General features: G+C 44.2%; 1 protein-coding gene across 1 annotated transcript in view; it reads right to left on the bottom strand.

Moving 5' to 3' along the window:
* Nucleotides 1–8,831, bottom strand: part of LOC121081394 (histone-arginine methyltransferase CARM1-like) — an 81,135-nt gene extending 72,304 nt beyond the window's left edge. The window contains exon 1 of the mRNA XM_040580412.1: nt 8,084–8,831. Coding sequence (XP_040436346.1) covers nt 8,084–8,432 — 349 coding nt within the window. The 5' untranslated portion in view covers nt 8,433–8,831. The remainder of the gene's footprint in view (nt 1–8,083) is intronic.
* Nucleotides 8,832–12,427: the final 3,596 nt, after the last annotated feature.

Below are 12,427 nucleotides of genomic sequence, written 5' to 3'. Positions count from 1 at the left end.
TTAGCTATTGAAGTTCTTGATTCAGTCTTAATTTATTATCTCTATATATAAGTTAATGTACCTACCTATATGAACACACATATGTGTGTGTATGTATATTTACACATCTGTATTATATAAATATAAAAAACGAATGCTAATTACCAAACAGTAAAGGTAAAGCATGTACCTACTGCAAAACTTGCACTTCTACCTTTACTTGCTTGCACTTCTAGGGTGTCCCACTTTGGCTGGGATAGAGTTAATTATTTTTCTTAGTAGCTGGTACAGTGCTGTTTTTTTGATTTAGTATGACAATAATGTTGATAACACACACTGATGTTTTTGTTGTTGCTAAGTAGTGCTTACTCTAAGTCAAAGACTTTTCAGTTTCCCCTGGTCTGCCAGTGAGCAGATGCACAAGAAACTGGGAGGGAGCATGGCCAGGACAGCTGACCTGAACTATCCAAAGGGATATTCCATACCATGGAATGTCATGCTCAGCATATAAAGCTAAGGGCAAGGGGGGTGGGGGGGAGGGGTGGGGGGGAATGTTCAGAGTGATGTCATGTCTTTCCAGGTAATCATCACGGATGATGGAGCCCAGCTTTCCTGGGGATGGCTGAATACCTGCCTGCTGATGGGAAGTAGAGAATTAATTCCTTGGTTTTCTTTGCTTGTACATGCAGTTTTTGCTTTACCCATTAAACTGTCTTTATGTCAACCTACAAGTTTTCTCACTTTTCTAATTCTCTCCCCCATCCCAGCAGGGAGGAGAAAGCAAGTGGAGGTGTGAGTTTCCAGCCGGGGTTACACCATGACACACGGTAAAAAAAGGGCCAAGACTGATTAGCAAACTACTCACATATTGCAAAACTTCTGCATGGAAGAAAGAAACCTAGCACTTGAGATAGAAGACAGACCCTTGTGAAACCTAAGTTTAAGAGTTTATCTACTCAGCACTGGAACAGTTAGTATTATGATATGAAACAATTAACAGAAAATTTCAGGATTACTGTTTCTAACCATACCACCTTCAAACACATTACTATTCATTCACACAACCTATTCTGCTTCAAGAGCTGCATGTTCCCTTCAGAATAGAAGTGCTGCGTTTATGCCCCCCTGAAATCCTTTGTGCTGCTCTAAAGATGTAGGAAGTTGGAAAGGATAGCAAAGCCTCCATGTCACCTGCACGCAGAGGTTACATGAATTACATGTATAAATTTTTAACTATGTTGTCTGCTCAGACCTCCTCTACCAACTGATTTTTCCCCACTAGGAAAACAGTTTTTCACAGTGGAAAAGGACATGGCAAATGACTTTAGAACTATTGGCAGTGATTGCCCTCAACAGCATACTGAGGCTGCTGATGCTAGTACTATCTGTGTAATACATGCTGATGAACAGTATCAGAACATAAGTATTCGTACTATTAATAATTTTCCACCATATCCAAACCTGATACTTTTGAATTACAGTGAGTAAACTCTTTGCAGGGTGTAAGAGTCGGTCTAAAGAGAATGATATTGTCTCAACATTACTAACAGAGTCCTGGAGATGGAATGTGGTCCTCATGGACACTGAGACCCAGAGACCCTGGGAAGGAGAACTGCATGGTACGAGGAATACTATGCCGCTCCCTGATACCTGGCACTGGAAGGAACAACTACGGTAAGGCTGCATAACAGCTGTCCAGAAGATGGATCACAACCGTTGTCATAACAATGAGCCCAAAAACTTGAACTTCAGGTGAACTTTCTTCATTTTAATATCATAATACAAAACCACACCTCCTGGTCTAAAGCTACCTGCCTCTAAGGCAAACCACACCTCGGGCACTCCTCTTTGGACATATGTGGTAACCTTGCTCGAGAAGGCAGAGACTGGCAACAATCCATGGGCCAGAGAAAGCGCAAAGTGTGTTGCTTGACTTAAAAGATGTCTCCTTGGCAACCAAACTTAGGAGATCTTCTCCACCAAGGATCACGACGATCAGAAGGACCGGCGGGACGCTGCCTGGACCTGGGACTATAGGGACACCATGGACCCATGGTGGTAGCTATAATCCTCTTTCCTTTTATTTTTTCTTCACTTTCTGTCATTTTACCTATCACACGCTGCTTTATAGGCAAACAATAAAATTGTGCTGTTTGATTGAAGCATAACCCCTTGGCGTGGTCGCCTTTATTTTTGCGCTTTGAGATCATAGTAAACGAACTATCACAAATGCACTGAGTGGACTGTGACACAGGGTGAGGTGGACTATGTGACATTTAAAAATTCCTTCCAACCCAAACCCATTCTATGATTTATTGTACTTTTAAAATTCCCTAATGTGTTAGGATTTAAAACTGGTCTCAGTATGGGACAGGAAAAAAATTCTGCAATATATTTAATTGCATGGTACAGCGTGTGGGAGAATTAAGCAAGGGCCAAGTAAAAGCATGTGGAGTTCATCTCTTGTGGTTAGTGGTTCGTAGCCAGTCCAGCTTAAGTGTCTGAAGCTCACTACCATGAATGTTTTGTTACCACTGAGTTGGTGGAACTGGACTAGCAGTGATGACTTTTACGAGCTGTAAAGTTTTAATTAGCACCCTTGTTCTGGAGCACAAATAGAACACATTGTCCTCAAGTCCAACAATGCTGCATACTTTCCCTTTTATGTAATTTTAAAAAAGCTAAATATATGGCCTATAATCGCAGTACTTAACACAAAAGGCAGCAGGGCTTCTCTACAGCTATCATATCCTGTGAGAGTCAATACTGCTTACTGACCATCCAGCTTGTCTGCAGTTTGTCTTCTGCTACACTTGGGACACGATCAGCACATCTGAAGTCAATATGAATTTTCCATCTACTTCCAGGGGCACAGAACTGCCTCCTGAAAAGCAGGTTACATTCAAACAAAAAAATGTAACATTATTAGTAACTTGGTCAAAAAAATGGTATCATTTCTCCTGGAGTTTAAAAGTTGGAACTCAGGGGAGGCAACTCTTAAGGAAGATGTGAAGGATCTTAAATAAACACAAGTAACCACGTAAAAATGTGGTAAAACACAACAGACTTTCCTTAGGGCTTTCACTTATTGCACTAATTTTTCCAAAAATCATGGCCATCCACAGAAACTCATACTTTCTGATCTTCAATATTTGAACAGTATTAAAAAAAATATTAAGCATAAGTGGAAGACAAAGTAACAACAATCTAAAAGCATAGCATTTACCCAGGAGTCTTTCCTGTATATGTAACACCCAGGTTTTTCTTTTTTTCCTCACCTAACACATAAAGAACAAAACACACATTTATTACAGACTTCCTAATCTTCTTCAGCTGTGAGCAGACAAAAAATTATCTGCCAGCCTCACAAGTTTTATGTCTGTCATTTACGATCAACAAGCTTATTGTAGATACTGGAACATGGAAGGTAAAGGAAAAAAAACAAACCAGAATTTCAAAAAAGAATGTTTGCTTATTTTTCAAAACAACAACAAAAAAAGCACTACTCTTCCAGTTTCATCTAGCTCCTGTGCAGGTCATCTGAATAAAAAAACCCAAAACCAACCAACCAAACAAAAAGTCGGTTTGCAAAGCAGCCTACTTAGGTATCTTTAAGTTTATTCTGCTAACTAGAAAGAAAAATTACATTATTTGCTAGGCTGCTGTTGAATTTTGTTGAAGTATCCATGGAATTGGAAAAAAATAGTCCTCCCTCTCCCTCACTAACTCCAAACTATGACAGACAGCCAATAACCCTTTCCTAAACAGGTATCAAGGGGTTTTGTTTTCCTAGTGATCTCAGGCAAAACAAATTAATGAGTGAAGAGCTGGTACAATATGTGCTCCTGTAGAAGCCATATTATATACCACATTTCTTTAATGCAGAAATACATGGATGCTGCAGCTGCTAGGTGACAGGTTCCTGTTCTCAGCTTGAATAACTCTAAACCTTTTTTCATATTAAAAGCACAATGGCCAAGCACAGTGGTATCTACTTCTGTTAGGTAAGGGGTAGCTGGATGTGTTTTGTTGTTTGGAAGCTTAAATCCTGTCTGTGTTTATATTCTTGATACTTGTAAGGGACAAAAAGTACAGTAATACATCAACAGAAGGAACAAAAATCAATACAAGATTCCAAGGATTTTATAGTATGTTTTTGGAAGTATTCAAGGAAGCTTCTTTTAATTGTCTAAAGAGCTGTCACATGAAGTGGAGAAAAAAGTACTTCAGAGAAACAGTAGCTATAGTTCTTTAAAGCAACTAAACAAGAATGTAACAGAATTAAAGCAGAGCTGCTGTGGCTAGGAGAAACCTCCACTGTAAAATTGTGAAGCCTTCAATTAGCACTTCCCTGGCCTCAGTTTATCACCACCTGTTTACACACCAGTTATCACAGGAAAGGATACCCAAAACGTCTCCCAGCTGTAAAGAAGCCACATGGCTACACTTGCATCTTACGACACTTGGTCATCTGCTCTTAAGCTTCCTTTGATCCAAACAGGTTGCAGCCCTGGATTTTCTCTTGATCTGCTGGTAACACTTCCTGGACACCAGTTTTCTACTTTCTTCTTAGAAGTTCTCACTATTTATACCAGAACTGCAATTATGTTATGATCATTCTGTAAACCAGCTATAAATTATGTTTTTAATATCCCATCCTCCCAAAGCAATGCACTGTATCAGTCAACAGGATTTCTTCTTCTGTTCAGCATCCTCAAAAATATTTTGACCCAAGTTCAGAGTTCTCTCAGCAGCAGTGGGTTACCTTTCAGGAGTAGTTTTACAGACTACATCTTCATTTTCAAATCAACAGCAAATCAGTAGGACCAGGTGATCAGCTATCTTATTGACAACACCTTTGCTCCATAAGTGGCATCACTCTCCAGCTCTCCCTGGGTTCACAGATCAGAAGCCAGTCTCCCTGATGGAATCTTCTCTCAATTGGTTGTAGCTCCAGCTCAGCACTCGGAAGTATACTCACCTGCTGCCTTTGGCATCTGTGCTTTAGAAGTCCACTGTTTCTGCCAATTCTACGTATATTACTATTGCATTGTGGAGATTCTTGCTTTCTTCTGTCGCACAGGTGCAATAGATCCATTGCCTGGTAAAGCATAATCATTCTTCCTTGTTTTAACGTCTTGTATTCATCTGTCAGCTTCTGCATCTTTCAGGATCACAACCGGTTGTTCCACCTGTGGAAGAATTCTACTACTTCAGACTTCTTTCTGGGGAACAAAGTGGTTGTATTGCTATCCATTCACTTTAGCCACTGTATGGCCCCAGTGTTCATCTACATGAAAGGGAAATGTTAAGGCTTGAGCTGGTGGAATTCTTACTGACACTACCAGTAAGGACTGCGAACTCCAGCAGCTGATCAACCACAGTAGAGGCCGCTCACATTTGCCTTTAAAATCATTCTGAGCAGCATCAATATACTATACATTATGCTATGCAATGTAGTCTGCATTCTTACTTAGCTTTATAGTCAAGTAGCATTATTACATGACAGACAATAAAAGAACAGGTTCAGACAAATACAGTGGTGATAGGCAAACTATAAAAACTACAGGTAAACTGAATGCTATTAGAAGGGTAAGAATGCAGTCCTGATGGACAGTCTAATCACAGATCTGCAGTCAGAATAATTTTTGACCAGACAGTTTGACCAGGGGTATTTTATCCCTTCAAAATACACATTAAAAGTGCATGCTTCATTATTCACAAAAATATTTCCTAACAAATATTTTCTTACCAGTAAGAAAGCAGATGGTATCCTAAACTGGAACTGGTTGTTTGTTTTGCTGCTGTTGTTTGGTTTTTGTTTTTGTTTTGGGTTTTTTTTTTTTTAAATAATCATTAAAAAACCAGCAACTACCCTTCAAGATGTGTTTAAAGTATCACAGTAACTACAAGCAATTTTTTTTTCCTAAACATACTCAATACATAGCTTTGGTAGACATTCAGGTAGAGTTTGAAAATAAAAGTAAATTTCATCACTTCAGTGAGAAGTACGGAGACAAAAAAAAGAAAAAAAAAGAGAAGTGAACTTTTCAAATTATGCCAATTTCTTTTATTACTTATTATTGCTTAACCTGTACCTTACCAAAAGGCACCACAGTATGACCAATTTATTCAAAATTTTTAAAAGTTTTTCTTTCACAGCAAAATTGTCCATCCTAGGTGAGACAACACAAGTAATAGTAAGATCATTCTAATGAGCAGATAGTAATACTAGAAAAACAGACTACATTGGCTGTAGTAGAAATAGGGTGTCATCTAGCTGTTTGCAGACTTCTCACCTTATACAAAAGTTATTCAAGCATCAAGTTACTTAATTCCCAGATACCACTAAAAAAGATTTGTGTTATGCGTAGGGTCTGAGGGGGCACAGCTTGAACATCTTCATATGAAAGGAAAAAGATGAAAGACAGCTTGCACCTCAAAACAGGTTTGCAGTGTTCCCCTCTCTTAGCAACACTACTACAGTGATGCCAAATGATGCACCCTCATCCAAAACTTACCAAAGAATTTTTTGGTCAACTACACTCCACTGTTGTTGGGCATAAAAAAAAGAAAAAAACCCAAGAAACCCAACATATCCCCTCTTTACCTTCAGAGTTTTCAGTTTTGTGCCATGTGATCCCTTCCAATAAAAAAAACCAACTCAAAACCTGTTAACTTCGAATTTCACTCTGCTTTCAGCAAGTCCTTCATTCACATGCATGCAAGAATGAGCGTGTATGAAACAAAAGGCCCAAGAGAACAGTGACTACGGACCAATCTTCAAATTAATGCAATGCAAGATAGAAGCATGTCTCAACTGTAATTAGTGGTCAGTTTTTATAACCCATGCTTTCCTTAAGTGACACGTTAAGCAACTGATAGCATAAGCATATCTCCAGTATCAACTGGCATTAAGAACTGATTTATTTACACTGCTGACCAAAAAACCCAACACAACTGTAATCCATCTATTCCAGCAATCCTTTCAGAAGTTACTGAGAGCACTTTTGAAAAAAATCAAAGCTGCAACTGGCATGCTGTGTCTAGACCTGCTCAGGATTGGTCTCGTATTTCCCCACCTCACCGAGAGTCACCACTTTCTACACACACAGCAATTTCAGGTTTTTCCCCAGTCATCCTGCCACCCAGAATCAAGAAGTGTGTTTTGTTGTAAAATGGAAATCTGAGAAAAAATAAAAAAAGACTGCTTTTGAGAAAGTCAGGGAAGTGTGTGCACGCAGACATCACCTGTGCATCTTAAGCCAGCCCATACACAAGCAGCTGAGCCCGCAGGAATTCCTCCCGGCCTACGTGCCGCGGGTCAGGGCTGCTCCGGCTCTGCCCGGCGGCGGCACACATGCCACAGGGCGGCTTCCCCGCCTCCCTCCCCTTCCCGCTCCGTTATTCTGCCTCTTCCATCCGGCTCCGTAGGAGGAAATCAAGACCTTGTCCTTCAAGTAAGGGTGCCAGACCTCCTCTGACCACCCCTGCCTGAATTTTTGAGTTCACAACGCTCGAAAACAGAGGAAAACCGACCCAGCTTGCCAGTTGGTCCCTCTCCGCCGCAAGGCATCCCCGCGGCTGAGCGGCTGGTCGCCACCGCCGGGCTGTGAGGGCAGAGGGGAAAGGCGCGGGTGGGCAGCGCCCCGCGGGCCCCGCAGGCGGGACCGGCCCCCGCCGCAGTTCCAGCCGCCTTCCCACCGCCACCGCGTGGCTGCTCCGGTCCGCGGCCCGACCCGGAGCCCGGGGAAAGCGCCCAGAGCCGCCCCCTGCCCCAGCAGCCGAGCTGGCCACCGCGGCAGGTGCGAGTCCCCTCGGACACACGCCGGAGAGACGCGGCGCCGCCGCCGCCCGGCCGTTACCGGCCGCTACCGGCACCTGGCCGCGAGAGCGCCGGTAAAGCGGCGGCAGCCCACCGCGCCGCGCCGAGGCGACTGGCGGCGCCGACAGCCCGGCGGGCCACGGGGCCTCTGCCCCCAGTCACGGCGGCCAGCGCCCGGCTCCCTGCGGAGGCCGCGCCGGGCGGCGAGGTCGGTGACCCCCGCGCGGGGGAGGCGGCGGGGGGCGGCCGGCAGCGGCGCGGCGGGGCTCGGTACTTAACCGTCTGTCACCGTGACGTCCGCGTCCTCCTCTCCCGGCTGCACCTCCAGCTGCAGGGCGCTCTGGCTCGGGCCGGCGAGCTGCAGCCCCGCCGGCAGCTCCTCCCTGGCGAGCAGCAGCCTCACGCCGCACCGCAGCAGCAGCCGCTGCGTGTGCGGGGGCTGAGCGGCCATGATCCCGCCGCCCGCCCTGCCAGCGCCGGCTGCCCCCCGAGGAGCCGGGCTCCGGCGGCGCTGCTGCCGCCGCCTCCTGAAAGCCCGGGGGAAGGCGGCTGCGGCCGAGCGAGGGGGACCCGCTGACGAGGCTTCGCCGTCAGACCGCCTCCACGCCTCAGACGCCTGCCGGGGCATCCGCACCCCACCGCCACCTCCACAGCTGCCCAGCCACCGAACCGCGCCCGGGCGCGTTAAGCGGGGCGGGCGGCGCTGACGGCGGCCAGCAGCGACACCGCCCGGCCGCAGCGGCGCCTCCCTGGCGGCGGCCCTGGCGCAGCCCCGGGGCCGAGCACCCTCCGCCGTCTCCGTCGCTGCCCCCACCGGTGCCGCGCTGGGAAGGCAGCGGGGCCCGCGTGGGGGGGAGGCGGTGACAGCCGCTGGGGCGGGCGGCGGCTGGCGGGGAGCCCGGGAGCCAGGCACAGCTGGCGGGGACGGGCCGGGCGCCTGTGCCGGCGGGAGGCTCTCGTGTTGGCATCGGGATGATGAACTCGTGGCGCTGGTTTGAGGAGCAGGTTCGCTAAGCCCCGAGCGGTCGGCTTGTCCTTCCCCGGTGGCTCCCGCCCCCGCCTGATTTTCCAGGAGCACAAGGGTGTAACTGTGGCATCAGGCAGCAGGTGTCGCTACCGTGCTATGAAAGCTGTCCCGGGGGCGGCGTGGGGTCTTTGTTGGGGGTTTGGGGATTTGGTGTGTTGGGGTTTTTTATGTTTGGTTTGTTTCGTTTCGGGGTGTGTGTGTGTGTGTTATTTGGTTGGTTGGTTTTTTCTGCTTCCACCCTCCACTCCCAGTCCTGGGAAAAGGCAAGAAAAACAACCCACCGGTTACTTTTATTTGTATGTCTTTGTGTCCAAGAGACACTGTGAAGCTTAATTAATGAATATTTCAGAAGTACTTTTGTAATATGTGTGTCTCTGCAACGTTCTCTGGGCCCAAATGGTGAATCAGTATCCTCTCTAACCGGGTGGAAAGGGGGGGAATGTAGCTATCCTGTGTTAAAAGGACGGTTGTCGTAACAAAGACATACTCCCCCAACAGCACAGAGACTTGTTCCTCTGAGCCACTTAAGCCACAGAGCGTACTGAGGTGCCACACACGCTGCTGAACCCGTGTTTGCACTAATGACTGGGATGGTTTGTCTATAAAGACAATTCTGCCACTGCAATAGCACAGTTTTCTGCCTGGACTTAATTACCCTTTCTGAGAAGGAAAACTGACGTATCACCTTTTGATTCTTCTGTGAAGGGATTTGATGCTATTTACCCCTGTATGAAAAAGGAATAAGGCAGTCTGCATATGCCATCAGGTGTTTGTGTGTAGCTTACTGCACACATCCACGTGCTTTGGCACTTGACTGGATTGCATATACCTAAAGCCAACTCCACACCTGTTTAACTAACCTCCAGGCCAAAGAATGGGGATTTCTGGGCTGTCGAATTCATCATCGCAGTGAAAGTTTGAACACATACAAGTAAGGCAAAACTGTGTTGTCTGAGCCCGGAAGAAAATATCTATAGGTAGCTAAGATATAGCGCAAATGCCAGGCTTAAGAGCTGTAGACAGTGGATAAGCAGGAAAGTGTCATGCAGGCAGATTTTGCTTCTTCCTAGATGTTAAAGTCTGATAACATGCCATTAATAAAATGAAGCAACAGGCAGCTGCTGCTGTTCATAATGCTCTGAAAAAGAAGGTGCAAAGCTAGTTTGGAGGAGTAAACTTTTTTTTTTTTTTTTTTTTGCATATACAAGGAGAAAAGAGTATCTTTTTTTATACTGGATGGCTACCTCACTTCAGTAGAAGTGTGCCGCTGACCACCGAGACCTCAGTAGAATTGGTACAACTCACATCTGTAAGAGGTAAACTGTGTCCCACAGAAGAGGCCCGTTCAGGCAATAGTTATTGCTGCTTTTACCACCTCTAATTCAACTGGCTTTATTAGCTTCAGGCACCACCACTAAACAACTGAACAGCTGCACGGCTTTGGCTCCAGTACAGTACTGTTCGGCAGCAACAGTGTGATGTAGTGGGGTTGCAGAGTAATTCTAATATCAAGTCCAACAAGGTAATGCATGTGAAGAAAAATAAATACCTGTATTTCTAACAGTTTGAATGATAACAGCTAGTGTGAGCTCGGACTACAGAAGACAAGGCATTCTGACTATTCCTTTTAGCCTTTAATGCACATCTTGAATTGTTACATGAATCAACAAAGAAAAAACTTTCAAATAACTATATATGTTCTGCTTTTGTACTTTCTGATCATTTTCCTATCCAGATTTCCATCAGTCTCTTTAAAGTATGGTATTATTCAAGAATCTGGGGAAATAATTTCAAGGGTTATTGCTCAAACTGTCTATTACAATATTCCCGATACTGTGAATTCCACCAAAATTTTACTGGAAACCTGAAATTGCTTCCTCACTGTGAATGCTTTCTTGTGTAGAATGCACCATTTTTGTTTCGAAATTAATCTGCAGAAGTAACAGGAAAACAATTTTTACTCCAGTTTTGTCTTTCATTGGCTATCAACAAAGGCAGCAATATCAGAAGGTATGAAATTAATGCTATGAACTAATTCTTCACTTACTAAGTTTTCAGTATCTCTTGCTATAAAGCAAGTATTTTGTACTTAGAAAACTGAACCAAATTTGAGTGGTGCAACAATATATTCTATTAAATAATATTAAGCTTCTTCTTTGACATCGAAGGTTAGAACAGATCAAGCAGCATTCATTTCACAGAAATACTCTATCCATTTGCCAGCTGCATGAATTGCTGATTACAAAAACCACCACAGTCTTTTCTACTTGGGCTGCTGTGTCTGCAGAGCTCTGTTGCTTTTAAAGTAGAGAGCAACTACAGTTTTGATCCTGCTTAGTAGGTTTAAAGGTATAGGATTTGGTGATTTTAAATGAGGAAAGTTATTTCTCTTCCAGACATCACAATAAGCTTTGTCTATAACGAATTAGCTACTTGACCACTTTTTTTAATTTATTTTTTAAATAGAAAGTTCCACCCAAACATTAAGGAATTTTAAATCAATTAAATTTCCTTTATTAGGAAAACAATAAAAAAGCTTAATTGTGGTACATTTTTCAGCATAGATATTGTTAGATATTATGGCAATTCTGTCAGCAGAAACATCCTGCAAGACATTTTCTTGTCTACATGTTACGCAGTTGTTGTAATAGAAGCATGGAGTTGGATTGGCCAAAATAAGCAGATGGAGGTAAAGTGTACAGATAGAAGGATCATGCTTTCCAAAGATACACAAAATGGACCCTCTATCTGAAGTCCACAGGAATGATTATTTATATTGATGGATAAAACATTTTTGTATTTCACACATACAGCCAAAGTAACTTCAGACCTATTCATTGCTTCCTTCCTGTGGAAAAGATGCATCGCTGAAAGCTTTGAGGGCAAGTTCGTTGCAAAAGCTATTGAGTGTCACATCTGTGACCGTAATACTCACACGCTCTCAAAGTCCTTTCAGAGAAGTCTGCCTTGACCCCATAGCAAGGAGACAGCTGCACCTAACAAATATGAGAGAAAGCATTCAGGCAGCTCTCTCTGAGCTGTAAAAAAGCAGCATTTGGGGACATCTCTTTCATGCAGAGATGAGAACCATGTGTTAGGTGGGAGCATTATTCCAACAGCTGAGCAACATCAAAATGACAGCTTTCCTATTTGCTACGTCATGCTGTCAAGCTGAAATGACTTTTCATACCATGCTGGTCACTGATGGATCCCAGATAGAAGTCATTCTTCTGTGACCCTGAAGCTAGTGAAAAGCTCTATCAAGAGCCTGGGGACCATGCCATGCTACTTTAACTCCAAGTCTCCCTTTTGGTGAATGTGGGCTTTCCAACATCTATAGCTTTTGAGAAAGAAATTCCAGCTTTCCAGCCCAAATAGGGCTGTCTCATTTCCTTGCTATTTTACTTACGGCACCTCTTGATTTTGTCTGTTTGGCTTTCTTGGGTGAAACTGGAGGAAGAAGGGGAGTCTAAAATTTTCTTAGGCATCAGAAAGTGTTGAAAACCAGGAAAAAAAAAAAAGATTAAGTAATTGCTAGTATTCTGAGCAAAAGTCACCTTGTCACTCACATGGGCCAGTTAATTCAGTGACTGTGT

The sequence above is a fragment of the Falco naumanni genome, chromosome Z (assembly GCF_017639655.2).
Source record: "Falco naumanni isolate bFalNau1 chromosome Z, bFalNau1.pat, whole genome shotgun sequence".
NCBI lineage: Eukaryota > Metazoa > Chordata > Aves > Falconiformes > Falconidae > Falco > Falco naumanni.
This window is presented reverse-complemented; position numbering and strand designations above follow the sequence as displayed.